The 25327-nt window shown below is 53.7% G+C and overlaps 3 protein-coding genes across 11 annotated transcripts; 2 read left to right on the forward strand and 1 right to left on the reverse strand.

The window, feature by feature from the left end:
- The first annotated feature begins 1871 nt into the window (after window positions 1-1871).
- TM9SF1 (transmembrane 9 superfamily member 1) lies at window positions 1872-7829 on the forward strand. 8 transcript variants are annotated; one of them, XM_019663075.1, is made up of 6 exons: window positions 1872-2513; window positions 3173-3550; window positions 4333-4954; window positions 5249-5434; window positions 6328-6601; window positions 7178-7829. In XM_019663075.1, the coding sequence occupies exons 2-6, from the start codon at window positions 3206-3208 to the stop codon at window positions 7569-7571; spliced, it is 1821 nt and encodes a 606-aa protein (XP_019518620.1). In that variant the 5' UTR covers window positions 1872-2513; window positions 3173-3205; the 3' UTR covers window positions 7572-7829. The 8 variants fall into 8 exon arrangements, with proteins under 8 accessions (XP_019518620.1, XP_019518623.1, XP_019518621.1 ...); XM_019663078.1 differs by having other exon boundaries at window positions 3189-3550; XM_019663076.1 differs by lacking the exon at window positions 1872-2513 and adding an exon at window positions 2527-2653.
- On the forward strand, window positions 7664-16717 carry IPO4 (importin 4). Its single transcript, XM_019663071.1, has 30 exons — window positions 7664-8257; window positions 8338-8424; window positions 8524-8603; window positions 8683-8724; window positions 9157-9286; window positions 9372-9551; window positions 9804-9869; window positions 9981-10082; window positions 10165-10248; window positions 10512-10676; window positions 10776-10829; window positions 10987-11096; window positions 11404-11512; window positions 11687-11816; window positions 12020-12133; window positions 12239-12352; window positions 12607-12727; window positions 12863-12974; window positions 13083-13198; window positions 13315-13392; window positions 13469-13526; window positions 13651-13756; window positions 13853-14046; window positions 14201-14251; window positions 14635-14760; window positions 14847-15055; window positions 15159-15291; window positions 15372-15476; window positions 16183-16252; window positions 16376-16717. Exons 1-30 carry the CDS (start codon window positions 8051-8053, stop codon window positions 16504-16506), a joined length of 3384 nt encoding a protein of 1127 aa, XP_019518616.1. The 5' UTR covers window positions 7664-8050; the 3' UTR covers window positions 16507-16717.
- Window positions 16695-24104, reverse strand: REC8 (REC8 meiotic recombination protein). Of its 2 annotated transcripts, XM_019663081.1 has the most exons (19): window positions 22461-24104; window positions 22296-22364; window positions 22021-22163; window positions 21860-21935; window positions 21632-21752; window positions 20510-20594; window positions 20083-20162; window positions 19757-19844; window positions 19556-19628; window positions 19386-19477; window positions 19182-19231; window positions 18709-18846; window positions 18306-18372; window positions 18036-18202; window positions 17786-17834; window positions 17465-17531; window positions 17218-17349; window positions 17042-17148; window positions 16695-16936 (listed from the first exon to the last, which is right to left on the reverse strand). In XM_019663081.1, the coding sequence occupies exons 1-19, from the start codon at window positions 22514-22516 to the stop codon at window positions 16845-16847; spliced, it is 1752 nt and encodes a 583-aa protein (XP_019518626.1). In that variant the 5' UTR covers window positions 22517-24104; the 3' UTR covers window positions 16695-16844. The 2 variants fall into 2 exon arrangements, with proteins under 2 accessions (XP_019518626.1, XP_019518625.1); XM_019663080.1 differs by having other exon boundaries at window positions 16851-17148.
- Between the last annotated feature and the right edge of the window lie 1223 nt (window positions 24105-25327).

Consider the following 25327-nt stretch of genomic DNA (forward strand, 5'->3'; position numbering starts at 1 on the left):
CCGGGAAGAGCACAATGATGGTGCCAACTTGGGCCGGTGAAGCAACGTCCTCCATAGCTGGATTGAGGAACGAAGGGACAGCAACTTGTCTGTTCCCCGTCCCCCAATTCCCCAACGCTGTTCCCCTCCCCCAATTCCCCAATAAAATCTTTAAAAAAAAAAAAAAAGTAAAATAATAGTACAGTAAGGCAAAGTGCTAGAAACAAAGCCTGGAAGATGTAAGGGTAGTCTTTATAGAGAAGGTGGCGGTGTTTGCACTATTCAAGTCTCCAGGCAGGTAAAGAATAGGAGATTGGGCAGTCCAGGCAGAAGAAACTACATGAGTCTTGCAGTCTTGAGAGAACATGACATTTAAAATTTCAATTTGAATACAGGCTAGGATTCCAGAGGGGAATGTATCTAAAGAAATAATTAAGATCCAGGTCTGAGAGGCCTCATATGCCCAGCTTTGTTGACTTTATGTACTCATGGTCAAATTTTGGTGTGTATCAAAACCAGAGCTTGTTAAAAAATACCTTATGGGGCCGGCCGAGTGGCACGATGGTTAAGAACTGGCTTGGGACGCCAGATGGCCCCGGTTCGGATCCCACATATGAGGGCCAGTGACACTGCCCTCTGCAGCTAGGATGCTGAACACCTCAACCTGGAGCTGGGCTGCCGTGAATCGCCAGCAACTGGGTAGGCTGCAGCCCCTGTGGCAGTGGGTTGCCATGAGCTGCCGTTTGTGGCCAGCAGCCAGCGTGAGCGGCCAGCAGCCACATTGAGCGGCCATCCAGAAGCTGGCGACTGATGTGCCTCGCCTGGGAAGAGCGCAATGATGGTGCCAACTTGGGCCAGTGAAGTGACGTCCTCCACTAGACTGAAGAACAAAACGAGAGCAACTTGTCTGTTCCCCTTCCCCCAATTCCCCAGCACTGTTCCCATCCCCCCAGTTCCCCAATAAAAAATCTTTAAAAAAAACAAACGAAAAAAAAACCCTTATGCCCAGTCACCCATTCATCGAATGTCCAGATTTGGTGGGACCCAGGTATCTATGTTTTTAGTAAGCTTCTAGCTGAATCTAATGCACACCAAAATTTAAGAATCACTGTTGCAGGAAATAGGACACTTTCAGGATTTAAAAAAAAAAAAAAATTCTTGCAGCAGCAGTGAGGAAAAATGGATCCAAGGGGGATGGTGACCAGGAAACTAGCAAGGTAGCTGTCATGGTAATTTAGGTGAGAGGAACGGCCTGAACCAAGATATCCGTGGAAGGCAGGTATTTCAAAGATATTCAGGAAATAAACACAGGGGGCTTGGTGGCACTGATCTGGGGGGCAGAGGGAATTGAAAAAGGGGCGCAGGTTTCTGACTTTAGAGATCAGGGGGCTGGCACTTAAAGACTATTCCAAAGCCACCCAAAGTTACAAAATTCACTGATTGTCTAAAATACTCAACCTTCAACCCTTTACTTCCTGAAACCTCACTTCCTCCTCCAGGGAGGAGGGCTGTGTCAGAGGGGGCAGATGTGAGTAAATAGAGGTCTTTTGGGGCCAAAAGCCACTTCTAACTTTCTGCTATACTACTTTCCCCAGGAAAAGGGAAACTTAAGTCAGCTCCCTTACATGATGCTCCCAGATGGCCAAAGGAAAAGTCACTGCCCCTGGGTCTGACCTCCAGGGGAACTTCCCTAATGGCAGATCCCCTTAAAAGAGCTGAGACAAATAAGGGTAAACGTTTCCAGAATAATCTGCAATACAAAATTAAGAGAAGCCCAAATATACACCAATAAATAAGAACAAAAACATGGAAGCAACGGACGTATGGCAAGATTCTTTACCTGCAATTAACGATAATCTTGTCAAGCTGCCCAACTCACAGGGTAAAAGCGCAGACACCTTAACTCTTTGTGTTCCTCTGCATCAGACCTGGCTCAGGCTTGCCTATCCTAGGTCACAGACCGGTCATTGCACAGCCAGGATGGCCTCCAGTACAAGCTTTGGGAAGATATATTTTTTTAATTTTTTGGCGGCAGGCCATTTATGACGGGTAGGTGAGAAGCAATGAGGTGAGATACAGACTCTAGGCCCCTTCTATGGGCTGTGCCCTCGCTGTCCTAGCACAGCGACGCCCGAAGCCTCACCCCCGCCCAGGCTGGGGGCCATGAACCGTTCAGAGATCGGCCTCAGCGGTCAGTGGCGAGTCCCATTGGTGCAGCCGTCAACTGCTTTGGGCGTCCACTAGGTGTGGGCACAGCCGCGGCCCGGGTATCGTGTCACTCGGCGCGCGCGGCGGGCACTGCTCTCAAGGCCTCCGCCCCAAACCTTCCCGGGGATGGGCGGGAGACCCGGCGGCGACTCTTTTCCCGAAGGGGCGTCTGCGTCCTCGTAGCCAGGCTTCAGGACCGCAGCCCGCTCCCCGGGGCACCGTCGGCTGGGGCGCCGAGGGCCACAGAGGCGAGGCCGCAGTTCCCTCCAGGTTCCAGGAAGGAGGTTCCCGCAGGCCTGAAGCCCCCGCTGGTGAAAGCGGAAGTGGTAAGACTGACGTGTCTTGGGCTGCTCTTCAGATTGCCGGGAGGGCCCTCCGCCGGCGGAGAAGCTAGCTGAGCCTTGCGGGGTCTCCAGAGCTGGGCTGGGGCTCCCGCTGCAGAAAGCTCATCGACGAATACTTCAGAGTTGAGTGAGGGTTCCCTCGCGGTTTGGTTACAGTTGCTGCCATCAGGCACAGCCACGGCCAACCTCGTGGAGGTTGGTCGTCAGGTCCTCTCCAGGCCGCCCCAAGCGCGCCGCTCTGGGGGAGACCCCAGCAGGAGCCCAAGGGTAGCTACGGGCCGCAGAGGACGCTGGCGCCGCCTCTGCCGGCCCTTCCCGCGTGGTGAGGACCCCAGGGCTGCAGAGGGAAGGTGCCTGAGGTGTGAGGCCTCGTGGCGTTGCCATGGAAACGGGCTGAGGCGCGCGGGGCGGCCCAAGCCAGGCGGGCTGCGGGAGGAGGGAGTCCCGAGTTGAGGACAAGAGAGCAGAGGTGGAGTCTAGTTTTGGGGACAGAAATATGACGTGGTGTGGGGGTCAGGAGGTGGACTTATGAGGGAGGGTGGAAGAGACCAAAGGGAGTAATTGCAGCCATTGAGCATCAGTCAGTTTGAAGGGCTTGACCTGGGGTGTCATGAGTTGATCCCTGGTTTCCATAATCGCAGGACTCCCCCCAAACAGGTTCCGCTGCCTTAAGGATGACAGTTCTAGGGCACCCTCGAAGTTGGAACTGTCAGTGGTTGCCACTCCTGATGCTGCTGCTGGGCACAGGCCGTGAGCCAGGGGTGGAAAGTGTGACACACTACAAGGCTGGCGACCCCGTCATTCTGTATGTCAACAAAGTGGGACCCTACCATAACCCTCAGGAGACTTACCACTACTATCAGCTTCCAGTCTGCTGCCCTGAGAAGATACGTCACAAAAGCCTTAGCCTGGGTGAAGTGCTGGATGGTGATCGAATGGCTGAGTCTTTGTACGAGATCCGCTTTCGGGAGAATGTGGAAAAGAGAATTCTGTGCCACATGCAGCTCAGTTCTACACAGGTCAGCCTCTCCACATAGGCTAGAACTTAGCCCTACCTCCTAAAAACTACTAACAGTGCCACATTTATGGTTTTCAAATCATCTTTATATTAATTATCTGACTTGGTTCTAACTACAACTCCATGTAGCAGGCAAGGCAGATGGTATTATTTGCATTGTTGAAGAAACATACTTGCTCAGAGGTGACTATTTCAAGACTACTTCGATAGTTAATTGCGGAGCTGATATTAGAGAGCCCAGGGCTCCTGACTCCAAGCTTTTCTGCTGGTAATAAAGTCCCAACTATCACTGCTACAGTTAATTCCTTCCATACCTACCTCTCGACCCTTTCTTAACTGGCTTCTTTACACTCTATCCAATCTTCCCTGTCGTGCTTTTTTCTTTAGCAAATCTTATCTTAGAGCACTTTTCCTTAATCTACACCAGAACTTCTTATACCTTGCCTCTCCTTTTTCTAAGCCTTAACCCTGTCAAGTCATACTTGCTCTTTTTGGAGAATCCCAACATACTAGGGTCTAAACCAGTGGTTCTCAAGAGGGGGCAGTTTTATCTCCTAGGGGATATTTGGCACTGTCTGAAGATATTGAGATATCACATCACTATTGAGGGGTGCTACTGACATCTCATGAGAAGCCAGGGATGGTGTATCTTACAATGCACAGGACAGCCCCCAACAACAAAGAATTATGCAGCCCAAATGTCAGTAGTGCCGAGATTGAGAAACCTTGCTCTAACCCTATGCCTGGGGAGGCCTTGTCTGATTCCTGACTTGCTCTTTGTAGGTGGAACAGCTGCGCCAGGCCATTGAGGAATTGTACTACTTTGAATTTGTGGTGGACGACTTGCCACTCCGTGGCTTCGTGGGCTACATGGAGGAGAGTGGCTTCTTGCCTCACAGCCACAAGATAGGACTTTGGACCCATTTGGACTTCCACCTAGAATTCCATGGAGATCGAATTATATTTGCCAACGTCTCAGTGCGGGATGTCAAGCCCCACAGTTTAGATGGGTTACGGCCTGATGAGTTCCTAGGCCTCACCCACACTTACAGTGTGCGTTGGTCTGAGACTTCAGTGGAGCGTCGGAGTGATAGGCGCCGTGGTGATGATGGTGGTTTCTTTCCTCGAACATTGGAAATCCACTGGTTGTCCATCATCAATTCCATGGTGCTTGTGTTTTTATTGGTGGGGTTTGTAGCTGTCATTCTCATGCGTGTGCTTCGGAATGACCTGGCTCGGTACAACTTGGATGAGGAGACGAACTCTGCAGGTTCTGGTGATGACTTTGACCAAGGTGACAATGGCTGGAAAATTATCCATACAGATGTCTTCCGTTTCCCTCCATACCGTGGTCTACTGTGTGCTGTGCTTGGTGTGGGTGCCCAGTTCCTGGCTCTTGGCACTGGTGAGGTGATAAAAATTAATCAGGGATTTCTCTCAAGGGTTAAACCTAAGTAGGTAGTTTGTTCAGAAAAGATCTGCATATCTCTTCTGTCCAAGGAGAGGGGCAGACCCAAGGGGTGGGGGGTGGCTCTAGCAAGGATGTGTATATTTTACTGTGGGTTTTCTGGACAACAGAATTGTGGAATAGTATTTTGCTGGAGGCCTTGGGTCTGGGAGAAAGGGGGCTGATTCCTCTGAAACTGCCAGGAGGAGGACAGGTGAGACCTAACACAGACTTTCCACTACCACCCTACAGGCATTATTGTCATGGCACTTTTGGGCATATTCAATGTGCACCGGCACGGGGCCATTAACTCGGCAGCCATCTTGTTGTATGCCCTTACCTGCTGCATCTCTGGCTACGTGTCCAGCCACTTCTACCGGCAGATTGGAGGCGAGCGTTGGGTGTGGAACATCATTCTTACCACCAGTCTCTTCTCTGGTGAGAACTGCCCTTTCCCTGGTGGGCTAACTTGGGAATTTAGAGCACATCATGGAACCTAAGATAGAGTCAGAGTGATGCTGTAAGGGAATGAAAATAGGCAAAAGAAACAATAAGGCCATTCAAAAGATAATGCATTTCTTCTGCATAGTGAAAAATTATGAAGCCCTTAAAATATCCTAGGCACTGGGGTAAGCACTCAACATGCCTTCATCTCGTCTAATCCTCACAATAACTGTATGAAATAGGTAATACTGTCCCCATTTTACAGATGAGGAAATTGAATTCCAAGCTAGTTAAGTAACTTGCCAGAGATTCCACTCCTAAAGAGTAGTGAACCAGGTTTCAGACCCAGGCAGTCTGACTTTAGAGCCTGCATTCTCAACCATTACACTGAAATAACACTCTTGAATTTATTTTGATACTCCTTTTTTTTTTAACTTTACTTATTTTTGAGATGGGCTACCCCACCCTAGCCTTCAAGCCAGCTTGTCCTTTTAAAGGAAGTAACTGCATTCTAAACCTTTCATATTCCCAATGCTAAGGGTCTGATTTATATTCCATCACATTACGTTTGAACCAGGGCTTTCTGAAAACAGGGCCTTGATCCAAAGGAATGTCTCATGCCAGAAACTATTGATGCCACAGCAGGACAGGCACTTGGAAGCACGTGGATTTGTGTCACTCTTAGATCATTATGTAAAGCTGCCTTGATCCTTAATGATAATGGATAGGGTAGGAGTATTGGTAAGATAAGGAACAAAAAGCAGGACATGAAAGCTTGGTGTCTGCCTGGGGTTTAACCCCTCTTCCCTTTAGGTTCAGTCTGAGTGGGTGCCCCCAGGGATGTAGTTCCTAGTGCTGATTCTCCCTTTGGGAACCCATCCCTGCAGTGCCTTTCTTTCTGACGTGGAGTGTGGTGAACTCGGTACATTGGGCCAATGGTTCGACACAGGCTCTGCCAGCTACCACCATCCTGCTGCTTCTGACAGTTTGGCTGCTGGTGGGCTTTCCCCTCACTGTCATTGGAGGTATCTTTGGGAAGAACAACGCTAGCCCCTTTGATGCACCTTGCCGCACCAAGAACATCGCCCGGGAAATCCCGCCCCAGCCCTGGTACAAGTCTACTCTCATCCACATGACTGTTGGAGGCTTCCTGCCTTTCAGGTATCCTCCCTTTATTCCATGACCATCACTCTCAGATTCCTGACCTCAACTTTTCCTTTTCCCACTCACCCTGTACCCTAACCCAATGTCAGTGATAACCTCTGATTCAGCTGTAGCATTAAGAGATCACTAAATGGGTCCTCCTTTATCCAAGCAGGACTGAGCTTGAATCAGTTCAAATATGAGGGTTGTCTCACTTATAAAGCTCTCCAGAGACATTGCTCCTTTTACCATTTTCCTGGTTTCTGAATTTAGTGTCTACAGTTACCATGTTGGGCTTAAAGTCCATTTGATTCATTCAATTTGAGTACCTCTTAATGGCAGGCAGATAATACAATGGAAAATAAAACAGACAAGATCCCCGCTCTCAACCTATCAAAGATGTTCTGAAAATAAAAGCAGCTAATCAGAGGTAAAAGAATTCCCATTAAGCCAGGAACTCCAGGGCACAGAGTAGAGTGGATCCACCTGCCAGTGACCCAGTAACATGGAGGGGTGGTGGCTGGATTTTGGCCTGGCCACTGTACTGGCAATGCACAGCCATTTAATGCAGTGTCTCATCTCTTCTCTTCACAGTGCCATCTCTGTGGAGCTGTACTACATCTTTGCCACAGTATGGGGTCGGGAGCAGTACACTTTGTATGGCATCCTCTTCTTTGTCTTCGCCATCCTGCTGAGTGTGGGGGCTTGCATCTCCATCGCACTCACCTACTTCCAGTTGTCTGGGGAGGATTATCGATGGTGGTGGCGATCTGTGCTGAGTGTTGGCTCCACGGGGCTCTTCATCTTCCTCTACTCAGTTTTCTACTATGCCAGGCGCTCCAACATGTCAGGGCCGGTTCAGACAGTGGAGTTCTTTGGCTACTCCTTACTCACTGGTTACGTCTTCTTCCTCATGCTGGGCACCATCTCCTTTTTTTCTTCCCTAAAGTTCATTCGTTATATCTATGTTAACCTCAAGATGGACTGAGTTTTGGGTGGCAAAACTATTGCTCTTCTCTCCCTTTCTTCACGTCCCATTTATCTCTCTTACCAACATCTCTTCTCATTGACTGAATTGTTGCCTTCCCCTTTGCCCTTTGGGCCTCCCTTCCCCAGAGAGGGCCTGGAAATTATAAATCTCTATTATATAAGAAGTATATATTTGAACTTTTTAAGTTGCCTTTAGTTTTGATCCTGATTTTTCTTTTTTCAATTATCAAAATAAAATTTATTAAGAAAAAGGATCCTGTAGTTGGAGGGTTTGGTCTGGATATAGAAGTCGAGCCCTGTGGTTAAGGGCAATGTCCCTTAGAAAGCCGGGTCGGCCGCGGAATACACGGAACTCGCCCTCTCCACGGAGCTTGGGAAGTTAGGAACTCTCGGCTGGAGGAACCTACATCGCCAGGGCGCCGTTTCCACGGCTCAGCAGCGATCAGCCCAACGGAAGTGGCGGAGCCAGAGCTCTTTATGCGAAGAGTTGAATCACCCTGGCGACAGGAGGGGCACGGCGCGGCGCAACGCCCTTTCCGCCGGAAGTGGGTTTCAGAACCTCCACGTGCTGTCCCTCCCCCATCCCAGCCCAGTAGCGGTGGCTCCGCTGCTGCCATGGAGCCCGCCCGCCTGGAGCAGATCTTGCGGGAGCTGCTGCTGCCGGATACCGAGCGCATCCGCCAGGTACGGGTTAGGTGGGGCCGGTTTGGGGCGAGCGGGAGGTTGCGGGAAAGGCCCGACTGTGACCCCCAGCCTCCCCCAAGGCCACGGAGCAGCTGCAGACCGCTCTTCGGGACCCCGCCAGTCTGCCTGCGCTCTGCGACTTGCTGGCCTCGGCGGCCGACCCTCAGGTGAGGCTGCTGCCCCTTCCCGCTGAGTTTCCCACAGTACGCCACTGGTCAAGCCTCAGTTCCTGCCCAGACCCTCACATGCCTGCTTCCTTGTCCCAGATTCGCCAGTTCGCAGCCTTGCTGACCCGCAGACGACTGAGCACCCGCTGGCGACGGCTAGGGGCGGAACACCGGGAGAGGTGGGCAGGGCCAGGGGCGGGGCGGGGCCAGGCTGCGATGGGCAGGCTGAGTACCAAACACCTGCCACCTGTGTTCCAGCCTCAAGTCCCTGGTCTTGACTGCCCTCCAGAGAGAGACAGAGTAAGTGCCTACCCGCCTCTTCTCGGGCACCTAACTGACTCCAGGCTGAGACCCTTTCTCGGTTTCTGCCTTCTCTTTCAACTCCAGGCTGGGACTTGGGGGGCAGGGACTTCAGTTTTAGACCAAGGGTGGCGAGAATTCTAGGTTTTGTTGAAGACTAAAGTTCTTGAGAATGGGTCGTGATGGTATACCAGAGAATGGAACTGAAATTCAGTCTGAGTGAGGTCAAGCTCACCAGATTATCAGACTAGACACTCACCATGCTGCTAATTTTCCTCTGAGCCTCCATCTTATGTGTCCCAACTTGGCAAAGACCCCGTGGCCCCCACCCAGAGGTTTCTCTCCTGATCACACCATGGAGGCAGGGCCAGCATGTTCAGGGGAGAGTATTGGAGGATCGTTGGGGGTCAGGGGACTCTCTCCTGTTTGCAGGCACAATGTGAGCCTTAGCCTGGCCCAGCTCGCAGCCACCATTTTTCGAAAGGAAGGCCTGGAGGCCTGGCCTCAGCTCATGCAGCTTCTTCAGCACAGTACCCACAGCCCCCACATTCCCGAGAGAGAGGTACGAGCCCGTGGTTGGCAGAAGGGAGGGACTGAGGCTGGTAGACCACGTAAAGTGTTCCCTTTCATCCCCTCCTCCTGGACAGATGGGGCTTTTGCTGCTAAGTGTAGTGGTGACCTCCCGGCCTGAGGCTTTCCAACCCCACCATCGGGAGCTTCTTCGGCTTCTGAATGAGACACTTGGTGAGGTGGGCTCTCCTGGGCTGCTCTTCTACTCCCTGCGCACTCTGACAACCATGGTCCCTCACCTCAACGCTGATGACGTGGTAAGATGTGGGCCCTCCACTTCCCTTGCGCCCTGTCCTTGGGCCTTCATGTCCTCACCCTTGCAGGATGCAGAACTACTTCAGATTCTTTTTTTGCCTTTTGTCTCTCCTAACAATTGAGAGGGGATACTACTGTGGGTGGTTGTGCCTTGGCTTTTCCTGTGTCCAGGCTTTAAGAAGCCGGCAGCTTCTGGGGCCTGAGACTAGGCTGAATCATGCTTTCTGTGATTCGACTCATCCTGTGTCCTCCAGCCTCTCGCGCGGATGTTGGTGCCCAAGCTCATCATGGCCATTCAGACTCTGATCCTTGTAGATGAGGTGAGGATATTTGGGCAGGAGTTCTGTTGGAAGGAGAGCACATGACCATCTCCAGCCTGGTCCACTGAAGAAGACCATGGTAAATCTATGACTTATCTCTCTGTCTGGCAGGTAAAGGCCTGTGAGGCCATGGAGGTCCTGGATGAATTGCTGGAGTCAGAGGTGCCCATCATCACCTCCCACCTCTCTGAGGTCCTCACATTTTGCTTAGAGGTGAGCCTGGGGTGGGCACAGCCCCTGCTGCATGCTCTGGATTTTCCTTGTCTGTCTCTGATTTACCTTAGTTTCTGGGCAGGTGGCTAGAAACGTGGCCCTGAGTGACGCAATACGTGTACGTATTCTCTGCTGTCTCAGTTTTTTGGTCAAAGTCAAGAGCAAGGTGAGTGCTCCCTGACGCACACTACCCCACTCCTGCTTCCATCCCTCATGTCATTCCTAGGGTTTTTTGACCACTTCGGGGTATATAAAGTACCGTAGCTAACTAAGATGTTCAAGACTTGGTCTGGCCTCAACCCAGCTTCTGGCTAGGAAATTGGGAATCTCCTGCTGGACCCCTTTATGGCCTGGAAGGCAAGAATTTTTTAATGTGAGTCCATCTTGGAAGCAGATTCTCAGGGACACCATTCCACTCGCCCTCTCAAGGCCTTACTGAAGAATCGTCTCCTGTCTCCCTTGCTGCGCACGCTTTTCCCCATCATGGCTGCCGAGCCCCCCTTGGGCCAGCTGGACCCTGAGGACCAGGATTCAGAGGAGGAAGAGCTGGAGATTGGGCTGGTGGGAGAGACACCCAAGCACTTTGCTGTACAGGTGGGATGTAGGACAAGGGCAGGGGTCAAGATGTCCACTGGCTGTGGGAGGTTGTGGGACAGAGATGGAATTCAGCAAAACCTCCTTGTCATTTTTCAGGTCGTAGACATGCTGGCACTGCATTTGCCCCCCGAGAAGCTCTGTCCCCTGCTGGTTAGTGTGGCTCTGTCCTTCTCGTGCACCTACCCCCATGGATGCCTAGCCTGCCAATGCCAAGGATATTTGGGCCCTGGTGGGCGTGGAGGACCTGTTTTCTCAGGAATGGGCAGGCTTATGTTGGGGTTTCAGGAGAATGCCTGTGCTCCCCTAGATGCCCATGCTGGAAGAGGCCTTGCGGAGCGAGACCCCCTACCAGCGCAAGGCTGGGCTGCTGGTGCTGGCCGTGCTGTCCGACGGAGCTGGCGATCACATCAGACAGAGGTGTTTGTTCCCCTGTCCTGTAGTGAGGGTGGACCGTGGGGAGGAGGACCACATGGCCCTTGGCAGTCCTGGTCTGAGTTTACTGTTCATGCCCAATTATCAATAGTGTTTCCTCTCTACTCTCAAAAATGTCCAGGTTTGAAAGATAAGTTGAATGACTACCCCATCTATAGGGATCAGGGGATGCTACCCACCATCCAGTGACAGAGAAAGCCATGGTTTTCCCAGGGGAAACAGGAGAATGGCTCAGCTTAGGGCTCTCGGGCTCTGCTTCTCAGACTATATCCTCTTGTCCTGCCCCATCCAGACTGCTGCCCCCACTACTGCAGATCGTGTGCAAGGGCCTAGAGGACCGGTCGCAAGTTGTGCGCAATGCTGCGCTGTTTGCCCTGGGCCAGTTCTCAGAGAACCTACAGGTCAGCAGGGCTGATTGTGGGTAGCCACCATTTCAGTCCCCACCCGTCCCAGAGATCAGCTTCCCCTCAGCTTCATCTCTTTAGGCACCCCTGCTGCCACCCCTGCTGCCATTGGCACTTGGGTGTGTGCCCTGCAGTTGAGCTGACTCAAGGCCTGCTCTCTCCTCCCCGCAGCCCCACATCAGCAGCTATTCAGGGGAGGTGATGCCACTGCTCCTCGCCTACCTGAAGTCAGTGCCTCCCAGGCACACACACCACCTAGCCAAGGCCTGCTATGCCCTGGAGAATTTCGTGGAAAACCTAGGTAGTGATGGCGGTTGGGGGTGCGAAGGAGGGGATGATCCTATAGTTTGGTTGAAAGGGGAGGGATTTACACCTCTCGGAACCACTGCCTGAGGTGGCGAGAGGGGTGTGCTGAGGCCACAAGGAGGTTCAGCCTGGAGGCAGGTGGACCCCCACAAGGTAGAAAACCTAGACTGGTTGTTAGAGAGGCACCCTTCCCCACAGGACCTAAAGTGCAGCCCTACCTTGCGGAGCTTATGGAGTGTATGCTGCAGCCTCTGAGGAACCCCAGCACCCCCCGGGCCAAGGAACTGGCTGTGAGCGCCCTGGGGGCCATTGGTGAGGAGAAGGAGACTGGAGACCGGGCATGGGGTTCACGCAGAGAGCCTGTGGCAGGCAGTTGGGCCTTGGCCCCACTCCTACTGATTCTGTCCTCTCCTGCAGCTACGGCCGCCCAGGCCTCCCTGCTGCCCTACTTCCCCACCATCATGGAGCACCTGCAGGAATTCCTGGTGACAGGCCATGAGGACCTGCAGCCTGTGCGCATCCAGAGCCTGGGTGAGAAAGGGGCTCCCAGGCTGGGTTCCCAGTGCCACGGAAAGGCCAGGGGTCACATGGTGTTCAAAGAGATCTCCCCCAGGACAGTGCAGGTGCCCTCCTTCTCATTGAAGAAGGCAGTCCCACTGAGTAGGCATTCCCTAGGAGTATTTCTGAATTCCCCCCAGCTGCCACCTTGGTTCCCTGGGCCTTGGCCCTGCATTCCTCTGGCACAGCTCCGCATCCCAGTGCTAACCAAGTTCTTGCCCCCATAGAGATGCTAGGGGTGCTGGCACGAGCATTGGGGGAGCCCATGAGGCCACTGGCTGAGGAATGCTGCCAGCTGGGGCTGGGCCTATGCGACCAGGTAGACGACCCTGACTTGCGGCGCTGCATGTGAGTGAGCCTTCACTTGTCCCTAGCTTATACCCCAGACCTCTGGTTCTGGCCCATAGATTTTCCCTGTCTTTCTCCCCCATCATATCTGGCTATAGCAGGCAGAATTGTACAGCTTCCACCTGCCTCCACCAGGTACAGCCTCTTTGCAGCCTTATCGGGGCTGATGGGTGAGGACCTGGCACCCTACCTGCCACAAATCACCACACTCATGCTGTTGTCACTGCGTTCAACCGAGGGCATTGTGGTAAGCAGAGAATGGCTGGGCTGGGCCGGCTGGGGAAGGCCAGCCCTGGGGTGAGATTTATCTCCTGGGCCCAGCTGAGCAAGAGTCCCTGCTGTACCTCCTGTCCAGCCTCAGTACGACGTCAGCAGCTCCTTCCTTCTGTTTGATGATGAGAGCGATGGCGAGGAAGAGGAGGAACTCATGGATGAGGACGAGGAAGAGGAAGATGACTCAGAGATCTCAGGGTGCGGACAGTAGTGGTCTAGGAATGGTCAGAGGACTCCTGGCTTTGGACAAGGGCCCAGTGTCAGATCTGTTCCTGCTGGTGTCTGATCACTGCTGCCTCCCCACCTTACTCTAGGTACAGCGTGGAGAATGCCTTCTTTGATGAGAAGGAAGACACCTGCACTGCCCTGGGGGAGATCGCTGTTAACACCAGGTAAGCATCAGCCCTTCCCTGGCACTGGGAACCCCGCCTGGGAGCCCCTTCCCCATGACCGTGTGTCTGTCCACAGTGTGGCCTTCCTTCCCTACATGGAGAGTGTCTTTGAAGAAGTGTTCAAACTTCTGGAGGTGAGTGGCAGTGGGTCGAGTGGGGCGGAGGTGGGGGGGGTCTGAGGGCTAGAGACCCTGTGTTCACCCTGCACACAGCAGGCACATCCCATGCCTCCCCCCCCCTCCCCACCTTATCCCACAGTGCCCTCACCTGAATGTGCGCAAGGCAGCCCATGAGGCTCTGGGTCAGTTCTGCTGTGCGCTGCATAAGGCCTGTCAAAGCTGCCCCTCAAAACCCAACACTGCTGGTGAGAAGGGCACCGGAGATAGGTTGGGGCCTCTGGAAGCAGGGGGGAGGGAGGGCTGCAAGGCCTGACTGGGGCTTCAGCCAACCATGTCCCCAGCTCTGCAGGCTGCCCTGGCCCGGGTGGTGCCATCCTACATGCGGGCAGTGTATAAGGAACGGGAGCGCCAGGTGGTGATGGCCGTGCTGGAGGCCCTGACGGGGGTGCTGCGCAGCTGTGGAACCTTCACGCTGCAGCCCCCTGGGTGCCTCACTGACCTCTGTAACATGCTAAAGGCGGTGATGCAAAGGAAGGTGAGCAGGCCAGGTGGGCTTCGGGATGAAGAGGTGGCTGGGCCCCCAGGTAGGGATGGTCAGAGGCTGCAAGGTTAGCTCCCCCTGCCCCCACCCCATGGAAAGGAGAAGCGGCAGGAGAGCCTAGGCTGAGCTGAGCTACCTTTTTCTGCAGACAGCCTGCCAGGACTCTGACGAGGAGGAGGAGGAGGAGGACGAGGACCAGGTGAGCTGTGGGACCAAGGACCAGAGACCAGGCAGTCTGTCTGATAGTATCCACAGGGCAGGGTGGACAGTACACCTGGGCTTGGCCTGGTGGAGCCAGGGCTGCTAAAGATTGGTAATGGCTCCCAGTGACACAGCTGTGCTCCCACTCAGGCAGTGGGGGTTCAGGGAAGGCTTCCTGGAGGTGGAGATTTGGGGCGGGCTTGGATTGATAGGTGAGAGTAGGATGGCCAGGAGATAAAGCTGGGCTACAAACTGAGAGGGGCCAGTCCTGTTACCCAGGGCAGCCCCCACGGGGACCACCTGTGGCAGCGGAGGAACATGGTGGGAGGCGCCACAGTCACAGCTGGCCCTGGTGCTCTATCCCCTCACCTGGCCCCACAGGCTGAATACGATGCCATGTTGCTAGAGCACGCTGGTGAGGCCATCCCTGCCCTGGCAGCTGTGGCCGGGGGAGACGCCTTTGCCCCCTTCTTTGCCGGCTTCTTGCCATTATTGCTCTGCAAGACGGTGAGTGCTCCATCCTCCGGCTTCAAACCCCATTCTGCCCGGCCCACACACTGTCCCAATCTGACTTGCACTCCTACCCCTGCCAGAAACAGAACTGCACGGTGGCAGAGAAGTCCTTTGCGGTGGGAACGCTGGCAGAATCCATACAGGGCCTGGGTGCCGCGTCAGCGCAGTTTGTGTCCCGCCTGCTCCCCGTGCTGCTGAACGCCGCCCGGGACGCAGACCCTGAGGTGCGAAGCAATGCCATCTTTGGGCTGGGCGTGCTGGCCGAGCACGGGGGCCGCCCTGCCCAGGAGTATCCTCGGCTTGCAAGAGGGGCTGAGGGGTTGGGAGAGTGTCCCTGGCCTTGGAGAAAGGAGAGGTCTGCCATGTATGCCTGTTCCTTGACTATGGACCAGACACTTCCCCAAGCTGCTGGGGCTCCTGTTGCCCCTCCTGGCGCGGGAGCGCCACGATCGTGTCCGTGACAACATCTGTGGGGCACTCGCCCGCCTGCTGATGGCCAGTCCCACAAGGAAACCAGAGCCCCAGGTGACTGATGGAGGCATTGGGCAGGGCCAGGAAGCCGAGGAGGGAGTGGGACAAGGGGCCACAGCCATCTTTGTGTCCAGGTGCTGGCTGCCCTGCTGCATGCCCTGCCACTGAAGGAAGACTTGGAGGAGTGGGTCACCATAGGGCATCTTTTCAGCTTCCTATACCAGAGCAGCCCTGACCAGGTAACCCCAGTACTCCCTTCTCATTGATAGGCAGAGTTGGCATCAGTTGTGGCTGACTCAGAGTGATGGTTTAAGCTGCCCTTAACACTCTGTACCCTGTTTTCTCATTGATCGGCAAGGCTCGGCAGCCAGGCCTATGACATGAGAGGAAGGGCTTCCTCACCACGAAGCATTTTTCCTCAGGAGCCTCCATTCTGCCTGGCCGTTTCCACCCTCTGGCCTGAGCCAGAAGTCACAACTTTCCTAGGCTGGTTTTCTAGACCCGGGCTCTTTCAGACTGTGCTCCATGGAATCAGGGTACCAGTCTGGGCTACCCTACCATCTATTCCAATCAGAGCAGCTCTGCTTTGTGAATGAGATTTATCTGCATCAAGTGGCTGGGTTTGGACAGATGTCTCAGTGTTCCTGTGCCTAATCACCTTTGTCGTGCACCTTTAGAGACTTGTGTCGGTGGAGCTCCTGGGTATTGGTTTTTGATCTTGAAGCCATGACTTTAGTCTAATCTTTGGTCACAATCCCGTCGTCTTCAAAAAAAAAAAATCATGGGTCCTTCTCATGTTTTATAATTGTCTGGGATGCCTGTGAATATCAGGCTCCAACAGCCCTGGTGGGAGAAGACTGCCTCTTCTCGGGCCCCCCTCACCCCCCAGCCCAGTCCCAGGGCCCAGGGGTGCTGCTGCCTGAGGCAGCCCTTCTTCTCCCGCAGGCCGTGGATGTGGCTCCTGAGCTCCTGCGCATCTGCAGTCTCATTCAGGCTGACAGCAAGATCCCACCAGGTGAGGGTGGTAGTCTTAGGCAGGGTCAGGGGAGGCGAGAAGCAGCAGGGCTCGAGGGCCTGGGGCAGGTAGGGGTTGGGGGCCACTCCCTCCTGGATCTCTCTCTCTCCACTCTCCATCCAGACACCAAGGCTGCACTGCTACTGCTCCTGACATTCTTGGCCAAACAGCACATCGACAGCTTCCATTCAGCACTGGGCTCACTGTCTGGCGACAAGGCTCAGGAGCTCCAGGCCATCCTAGGCCTCACCTAGACTGCGGGCTGCAGCTGGGCCAGAGGGAACAGCCTGCCTAGGCCCCAAGGCCACCTCCCACCCCTTCCACCTCATGCCTTACCAAAGTTTCCGGGCCTCATACCCACTTGGAGTCCCAGCCCTGCTTACTCCCTGGGGCTGGATTTGCTATGCTGTGGGACAATACAGACGGAGTCATGACAACATACTGTAATAAAGGCAGTTCATTTTATACTTGAACAGTAGCTCTGAGAGCAGGGGAGGATAGAGATGCACGTTCAGAAAGAAGGCAGGCAGGGCCTAGTGAGGCAGGACATGGTTTGATGTAGCTGGTTTCTTGGCAGCTTTCTACATTGTCTCTAACCGCAGTGGAATCGGGGCCCCGGCCGGATCAGGAGGTGCCCATAAGGCTTCTCTTGTTCAATGCGAAGGATCTGCTGCATTGCGAGCACTGGTCAAGAGGGGAAGAGCAGCCAGTCAGGGGGAGTCCCTACAGCAGCCTCTGGCCTGTTTGTCCCCCCCACACATACGTGCACACACATATGCCCATACTCACCCAGGAGCAGGTAGAAGACCCGGGCGGCCATCCAGCGAGGGTTATGAGGTGACACCAGGCTATTGAAATCTGGCTCCCTGTTGGCCTGCAGCTCCAGTGCCACTGCCCTGTAGAGGTTACTGTTAGCTGAGGCCCCAGCCTGGCCTCACCACACTGAGGCCCTCCCTCCTTGGTACCTGTGCACGGCCTCGAGTGAGAGTAGCTCAGGCTCTGGGGGCAGCTCCAAAGGTATCTCCATGGGCACCTCAGGGAGTTCAGGCACCACAGGCAATGCAGGGGGCTCTGGCTGTTCCGCCTCAGCCCAAGCCCTGGGGGAACATGGGAGGGAAGTGGCAGCTGTGATGGTGACAAGGGGCATACCATCCAGCCTCTGCCCCACCTGGCCAGGGCTGCGGCCTGAGCTCACCCGGGCTGGCTGCTTACCACCGCTCTTCCGGGGGTGCGAGAATGGTGCGAGACTTCTCCTCCTCAATTGCTTCTAGGGAGAGCTCTGTTGGGGAAGGCGAAGGACCTGAGTGTATCTGCTTGGATCTGAGCAGTCATGGCCTTGGGCCCACCTGGTCAAACTGGATGTCAGAGCTGTGCAGTGACATTACCAGTACCCTGGAGGGAGAACTGAAGAGAACCACTCTACTTCCTATGTTAAATGCTCCCTCTGACAAAAACTGTCATCAGTTGGGGTACTAGTTTCTTCACACAGTGGTTAAGGTGGTGGTCTGCACCAGCCCTTGTCCAGGTGCTTACCTGAAGACAGCATGAGGGGCCCACTGGGCTCCTGGGCCTCCCTCAGGACCTGGGGATGAAAGAGAGAACTAGGACTGCAGTCATCACAGAGTCACTTGGAGTGAAGCCCTGAACTGGCTTTGGCTCTGGGGCAGTACACACCCCAACCTGTGCCCAGGATCTGGTGCCATTGGCTTACGTGGGCAGAAGACAGACTGCTGGAGCTCAGGCACAGCAGACAAGTCCCTCAGAAAGGAGTGAAGGTGGTTACCTCAATATCACTTGGAATTTCAGCCTTTCTCCTTTCCTCCTCAGCCACTGCCTCCCTCTCGGCAGCCTCCTCCTCAGGCTCCAGGGGTGGCCTTCGCCTGAGTGCTCTTGGGGGTGGCTGAGCACAGCGGGTCCAGAAAGTCAGCAGTTCTGGGGGTAGCCAGCCAGCTGGGTGGGGACAAAGTGGAAGCAGGGACAGGGTTTGAGGCATGAGGAACACTAAGGAATATGGGGTCAAAGGAACCCACATGCCAACTCCCACCCCTCTTACGGTAAGTTGGGGTTTGGAACAGCTCTGCAGGGCTTCTGATGGTCCTCTCAGGAGGCTGCACCATTGGCTGCATAGGAGGGAAGACCAGAGCCCAGTTAGGAGGGAGTCACTCCTCACTGCCCCTTCACCTCTGCAATGTCTTGTTCAAGGCCTCTGGCCTTCCAACTCACAGGTTTATATGCCTTCCTGCTGTGCTCATTGCTAAAAGGACTTCTAACTGGTGCCCATGGATGTGCTGGGCATGGTCACTAAAAGTAGGATGGCGAGTTGTGTATGTGCAGACCCCCAATGCATGCACCTTGGTGAGTGTCACCAATGCTTCCCCAGGAGTTGAAGGCCCAGCGTGCACCTGCCCCAGGCCCTCCCTGCCTCCTATCCCCTGCAAAGCCTGGACTGCACTTACACACTCCCAGCAGTGAACTTTGGGTTGCAGTTGTTTCTGGAACATCTCCCGGGAGATCTGAGTTTCCGTGTCCCAAAACAGTAACTGGCGGCGGCGACGGAGGCGGCGAGCAGGTGGGGAGACGGGGGGCCTCCTCCGCTGAGTGGAGAGAGGAAGTAGGGGTAAGCCTACCCATTACTCCTTTTCCTGACATCCTGGTGGACTGCAAACAGGCCCCACACTGCCACCCCAGAGGCATCCTGGGAAAGGGCTGGGGTGGGCCTCCAAGAGCATGTGCAGCTCCTACCCTGCAGGAGCATATCCCTCTGGAAGTGCAGCTGGATAAACTGGTATGGGCAGGACCACCTTTTACTAAATTGCACAACTGCCTGTGTAGGCTAGTAGTGGCCTGGGGCTTGGGGAAGCTGAATTTGGGTGAAGAGTGCTGGGACACAAGGGTGAAGAGGAGGAGGCTTGGAAGAGCTACTACTCACCTCTGGGCTGATTGGGGCTGGGAGACGCAGCTCCTGCGGGGGTGTCACCTCTGCAACAACAACAGGTCCTACAGCTCTACACCCTCACAGCAACCCAGGCAAGAAGCTAGAGGGCCCTCCCTTTAGCAAGTGGGAATACAGGGCCCTTGTCTGCAGCAGTTGTGCAGGTGCCCCAGGAAGGACCCAGGCAAGGCGGGTACTCACCAGCAAGCAGGGCCTCGGGCTCCCAGACTGCCGGCTTCAGCTCCTCTGGGGCCAAGACCTGGCCTGGAAGTGGCTCTGCTGCCCCTTCCACCCTGAGGGAAAATGGACAAGAGAGATGACACTCCTTCCAGAACTGACCCCCTACCTGGCCCATGGGTTCCTGCCCTTACTGTGCAAGAGCTAGAGGTGAGAGTGGGGGTACTGTAGTTTCCACTTCCAGGGCCCGGGGCTCCTCCTTGGACACTGCAGAGAAAAGATAGGGACTCAGAGTGCAGAAGAGAAGAGATGGGAGCACTGCCCAGGTCCAGATTGCCTGTGTCCAGGGCCTGACTGTCCAGCACCGGCCAGACTACACTACTGGATAGGCCTGCCTTGTTCCTCCAACAAGATAGCTGCATCTTCCTCAGCAATGAGCAGGTCTAAGTCTCGGCGGCTAACCTCTGGGAGGTCCCGTTCACCCTGTCGTGAGAGAAAGAACAAGGAGAGAGGACTCAATTCCATTTCTGAGAAAAGGAAGTGGATCCAGGAGAACTGAATCTGAGAGGCATGCAATAGGGCTGGGCTGAGGAAGCCCACTGGGTACTCAAATGCCAGAGAGAGGGGAAATGGAGACAGGGCAGAAGTAGATGCAAGGGGGTCTGTGCCATCAGAAGCAGGACTTGGGCATCAGGCTCGTGTGTGCAAGGGGACAACTCACCTCAATCTGCAGTATTTGTATGGGCTCTGCTTCCCGGAGAGTGATGGCCTCAGGAGATACCACAGTGACCAGGGCCCTGTCTGGAGGGGCAGGAAAGTCACACCAGCCCCTCCGCTTCCCAAGTTCTCACACCCATGTGGTAAGGCAAAAGCATGGACTCGGTGGAGTCAAGTCAACCTGGGTTCCTGTCAGGCCCAGGCCAGTCACTGGCCATTTGACCTTGGATATGTTGCTTAACCACTATGGGCTTCACTTTTCTCATCTGTAAGATGCGGATAAGAATTCTGATCTCATAGGACTCTTGTGAGGCAGTGATGAGGTTGCACCAAGTGCCTCCTCACAGGCAGGGCCTGGCTCGTAAGCTCGTAAGCTGATTTCTTCAGCTCTTGGAGATTCCTATGCCTGAAAAAAGGCCCTCTCTGCTCACCTGGCTTCTTAGGTTCTGTAGGGACTTCAGGAGGGGTCTCCTCAAGAATTCTCTCTGGCGTCACAGCCTCCAAAAGGTGTCGAATCTTTGGGGAGGGGTGGGGGACAAAAGATAGGGTTCAGCTTCAGCTCCCTGCTTTCCCACTTTCACAACCTTATTCAGACAATGGACATTAATGACCTTTTATGCCTAATTCTTATGGTACTGATATCAGCATGCAGTGAACCCACTCGCCATCTGGTCTCCTTTCCTCCCATTCCTGCCCTCACAGCACCTGTCTCCTCCCACCAGTTATGTGGCCTTTGTCAGTGTGTCTGTGCAAAAAGCACTGTATCCTTATATCAAGGATATTATAAGGATATTAAGGAGCATATGGTTTAGTGGGGAGACAAGTTTCTATATGACTCCAGCAAGGGTCAACACAAAGGATAAAAACAAGGCCCTAGTAATGTGCTGAGTTCCAGAAAAAAAATTTGATTCTGGCTGGGAGTGGGATAGAGGCTTCATGGGAAAGCGTAGTAGTTTAGCAAGGCCTATAAGGATATGCAGGATTTGACTAGTACAGAACAAGGGGTGAACATTATGAGCTAGGAAAACAGCACAAGCAAAGAAGTGAATGTGGTATCTTTGGGGCACAGGCCAGACTGGTGTTTGGGAGCCAAAGATGCCCAGTGGATGTGCTGAGATGTCTGGGGAAAGCTGGCTCTGGACCAGGGCACAGAAAGCCCTAAATGCTAGTATTCTGTTTGCAGTGGGAAATCACTGGAAGTGTCTTTGAAGGAAGAGAGTCGCATTGTCTAAGCTGCAGGGTGTTAGGAATGGATGGAGGACATGGGTAGGGAAGCCCAGCGCTGAGGAATGAGGACCTGAATTAGGGCCTCAGCAGTGGAAACAGTACGGAGACGAGTGGGGACAAGAGCTGCCTCTAGGTTGGTCTTGAGTAGGTAGGTAAGTGGAGTGGGCTTGTCTGGATGGGTCCATTAGGACAGTCCCCTGGCACCACCTCTGATGGGGTAGAGCTGTGGCAGGCTCCCTTCACCTAACCCCAGTGTCCGACAATGCACTCCCCTTCTGCACTGTCATCGCATGAAGTCTGAGGTGCTCCAGGGGAATGCGCCCTACCTGAGGGATATCAAAGGGGCTGGGAAGTCTGGGATCCACAGACATCATCCCAAAAAAGGGGTCTGGAGCATCTTCCAGGGTCTCCATCTTGGCCAGGCGGTTAGGAAGCAGCAGGCTGGGTCTGAGAGAGAAGGTGGCTGTCAAGGACTGAGGCTGAGATGGGCTGAGGCCTAGCGGGGAGCTTCTCCACCAAAGGCTGGGTGGTCCCAGTCCCAGGGGGATACTCACAGGTCAGTCTCTACCATATCTATGCGGATCTGCAGCTGGGCACGGTGTAGACGCTCCAGGATGTGCTGAATGTCCTCTGTGGGCAGGGAGGGCAAGGTAGAGAGCCAGCCTAGCTGAGGGCCACTCAGCTCTGCCCCACCTCAGAGTCTTCCCAGCCTTACCTACGAGGTACTGGCATTGTTGTGAGTAGACCCGGATCACGCCGATCTGGAGCTGGGCTGAGAGATAGAGGGAGAAGCGGGGCCGTGGCAGGCCGGCCTGCGGGGGTTGCACTCGTACCAGCAAGTAATTGACGATTTCCTCGCTGGGGGAAAAAAAAAACGCACTCTGATGACCACTGCGCCTGCGCCTAGAACCAGCCCTACAGCCTTGCCCACCCGAATTCACCCCTAACCCACACCAGCACAAGGCCGCTCTTCTTTTTTCTGGGCCTTACCAGGTCTTCACCACGTTCACCTTCAGGTATTCGCGCTTCACCAGCCGACTGCCGCGTGTCGCTGCCAGCCTGGACGGGGTGGGGGTGGGGATGGAGGGGGAGCCGTCAGGCGAGCATCCCGGGGCGCCCCTCCTGGCGCGCCCGCCATGGTCCGCGCGCCCTTACCAGATAGTGGCGAAGCAGCCAGTGTGGCGCTGAAGCACGTTGGGATAGTAGAACATCGTCCCTCTGGGGTTTCACCCTTTCGCCTCCACCACTCCTCGGTTCAGTTCTCAATCCTTATTCTTTAGAGCAAGGGATTTCCCGGCAACGTTGGAGAGAAGTAAGGATTTGGGCAGGGGGCGCTGCAGATGGACCCAGAATGCCATATAAATAAACCGTCGAACACATGGTGGATAAACGATTCATGGGACAAGTACAAGGAGATGCAGACTGGATATACAGGGACTCCCCTCTCCGTCGGCCCTGAATGTTTGCACGCCATGTGCGTGCTTGGAACTTACTGGATTCAGGTCAGGTTGCAGGTTGGAGATGCAGAGCGCCTGAGGAGAGGCCAGGGAAGTGGCCTAGGCCAAGTCCTGAGGGGTAACGCCTGTCCTCCGCAGAGATGCCTGGCTCTGGGGCCTCTACACTCAGCTTGGGCAGGGGCAGCCTCCCCAGGCCCTCCCGCATTGAGATCCCACCGCAGTGAGCGCTCACTCCAGTGCTCTGCGTTCAGCTCCTCATTAGATGATGGAACAGCCAATGCGAATAGGGGTAGGCGAGGCAGTGCTCATTCCAAGGCGCCAAGCAACCGGCTGCGGGTTGAGCCGACAGGGGGCTCTCGAGGCAGGATGGAACCAATTGGCAGAACCCTGCGCGCTGACAGGCTTTTGTGAAGTGTCCTGACCAATAGGCTCTTGTTCTCTCCTCTAGTAACAAGGTATTCTCGGAGGCGCTTCTCAGCCGACCAATGAGCAGGGAGAAAATCTCAGCCTCTCTTGCATCCAGCCTGGTAACAAGGACACTTCAACCACTAGGGGAGGTCAGGGTCATGCCCGGGGCAACGGCCTTGGGTGGCCCTGTTCGATGCCTGACGTGTGGTTAGGCCTTGCTTCTCTCCCCAAATCCCACCAGGTAGCAATTGATTGGTCCGTCTTTGTGCCAACCTTGGGACTATCCTGAGTTGAGTAGGTAGAAATGGTGTGAGGGTGGCCAAGGAGCCACCATGGGTCAATGGGGAAGAAGTCAGATCTCACAGGAAACCGCGGAAGGACTTGCCAGGTCACGTCCTAAACTTGAACAGTAGGCTGTGGGCATACCTGATCTGGCTGTTTTTCATTTGTGAGTGTTCTCCTGGCTGAAATAGACTTCAGCTTTGTTGGATACAGGACATATTTTTGATAGGGTAGGTAGAAATGTAGAACTCAGCAGAAGGAGGGAACTAGCCCTGGTTAGGAGGCCCCTTACAAGCTGCTCTCACTTGGAACACAAATATCTTGCTTACTCAACAAGATGTTAAGAACAAGATATATCGTTAGAAAAAAGGGAAACATGCTATAGAGAGAAACCATCCCTCTTATCAGAACGTACACCCCGCTTCTCAGGGCCATGGTAATGAGCTCATACAACCTTGGGAGCAAGAAGGGAGTACGAGGCACACCAGCTAAGAGAATGAGAGATACTGGAGAGGGAGAGGGGAACACAATTCCACCCAGAGAAATAAAAATTCTCACACAATGTAAGGAGAGGCTGCTTCCCTCTCTTGGGTCAGCGCGCTCCATGTCTTGGAGTGTACTTGATTTTATTAATAAACTTCTTGCTGTCCTATGCTGCATAAACTCTGTCTCTTGACAATTCTTTCCTTCAAGAAGACAAAGAGCCAAGGTACAACGCCACTCCCAGACAAACGCCGTTCGTCTCAAACAATTCTTTGTGTAAAATTAAGCCATATTCTAGTTACAAATGTCCCTTGTTTCCATGCCTTCTGCCTTTGCACAGCCATTTCTTTGGTCTAGATGCCTTTGCCAGCCTTGACTCTAGGGCATGCTTCTGCCTTCTTAAGACTCAACACTTATTGCAGCCAAGCTGACCCGATTTTATTTTGCTCCTTAGATCTGGGAGCTCTTGAGATTGGGGACTTGTGTTTTTAATTAGTGCCTGGAAACTAGTTCAGTAAATATTTGTCAAATGAATGTGCAATTACCCTAAACTTACAACCACAGAATGTCAAGGCTGAAAGGGATTTCAAAATCTAGTCCAAATCTTGCCTTTACAGATGAGAGAACAGAGGCCCATACAGACGGTTTCTCCCAGACTACATAGCTCCTTAGGGACAGCCTGGTTGGGAACTCTGCTTTCTTGATTTCCAGGGTTTCCAATCCCTATTCCACCATGCCTGGCTAAATTGGCTTCTACATTATACTTAAAATTGTTTCAATCATTGTACATATGTTGCCAATGTTCATAAGTGTTTACATTGGGGCACAAACGATGATAAAGTGGGGGGACCTGCCCTTAAGGTGCTTAGAACCTAGTTTAGGAGATGAGCAAGGGATACAGAATTTGTACATCCATCCATCCATCTAACAAGTATTTATTACATGCCTATTATGTGCCAGGCACTCCTTTAGGCACTAGGGATATAGCAATGAACAGAACAAGTCCCTGTTCTCATGGAGTAAGAAAGGAGAGAGGATGAACAAGTAGACAGAAATATGTAAAGTGGTCAATGCTATGAAGAAAAAAATGAGGCAGTATAGAATAGAGAGTAATGAGGGCTACTATTTAGATAGGATGCTCAGGGAAGAGAGGGGACAAGTCATGTGCCTACCTGAAGGAAGAATATTTTAGATAAAAGAACCAGCAAAAACAAACAGAAAAACACAGCAAGTGCAAAGGTCCTGAGGCAGAAATGTGGTGGGTTCAAGGAGCCTGGAACAAAGTGACTGAGAAGAATGGCAAGGGGTGGGATTAGAGAAGATAGGAGCCACATCACAAGGACCTTGGAAGCCATTGTAAGGATTTGAGGTTTTACCTTGAGTGAGTTGAGA

The sequence above is a fragment of the Hipposideros armiger genome, unplaced genomic scaffold, assembly GCF_001890085.2.
Source record: "Hipposideros armiger isolate ML-2016 unplaced genomic scaffold, ASM189008v1 scaffold_385, whole genome shotgun sequence".
Taxonomy (NCBI): domain Eukaryota; kingdom Metazoa; phylum Chordata; class Mammalia; order Chiroptera; family Hipposideridae; genus Hipposideros; species Hipposideros armiger.

Bases quoted from the DNA above. Each gene is read 5' to 3' on its own strand.
- IPO4 (XM_019663071.1), top strand. From the start codon at position 8,051: ATGCGAAGAGTTGAATCACCCTGGCGACAGGAGGGGCACGGCGCGGCG. The intron at 10,677-10,775 runs GTGGGATGTAGG...GTCATTTTTCAG, and splicing joins CCAAGCACTTTGCTGTACAG to GTCGTAGACATGCTGGCACT. The intron at 10,830-10,986 runs GTTAGTGTGGCT...GTGCTCCCCTAG, and splicing joins AGAAGCTCTGTCCCCTGCTG to ATGCCCATGCTGGAAGAGGC.
- REC8 (XM_019663080.1), bottom strand. From the start codon at position 22,516: ATGTTCTACTATCCCAACGTGCTTCAGCGCCACACTGGCTGCTTCGCC. The intron at 19,478-19,555 runs GTAAGGGCAGGA...ATTTTCCCTCAG, and splicing joins TCACCTCTAGCTCTTGCACA to GGTGGAAGGGGCAGCAGAGC. The intron at 18,373-18,708 runs GTAAGTGCAGTC...CCTCCTATGCAG, and splicing joins AAGTTCACTGCTGGGAGTGT to CCAATGGTGCAGCCTCCTGA.
- TM9SF1 (XM_019663075.1), top strand. From the start codon at position 3,206: ATGACAGTTCTAGGGCACCCTCGAAGTTGGAACTGTCAGTGGTTGCCA. The intron at 4,955-5,248 runs GTGAGGTGATAA...ACCACCCTACAG, and splicing joins GTTCCTGGCTCTTGGCACTG to GCATTATTGTCATGGCACTT. The intron at 5,435-6,327 runs GTGAGAACTGCC...CCATCCCTGCAG, and splicing joins TACCACCAGTCTCTTCTCTG to TGCCTTTCTTTCTGACGTGG.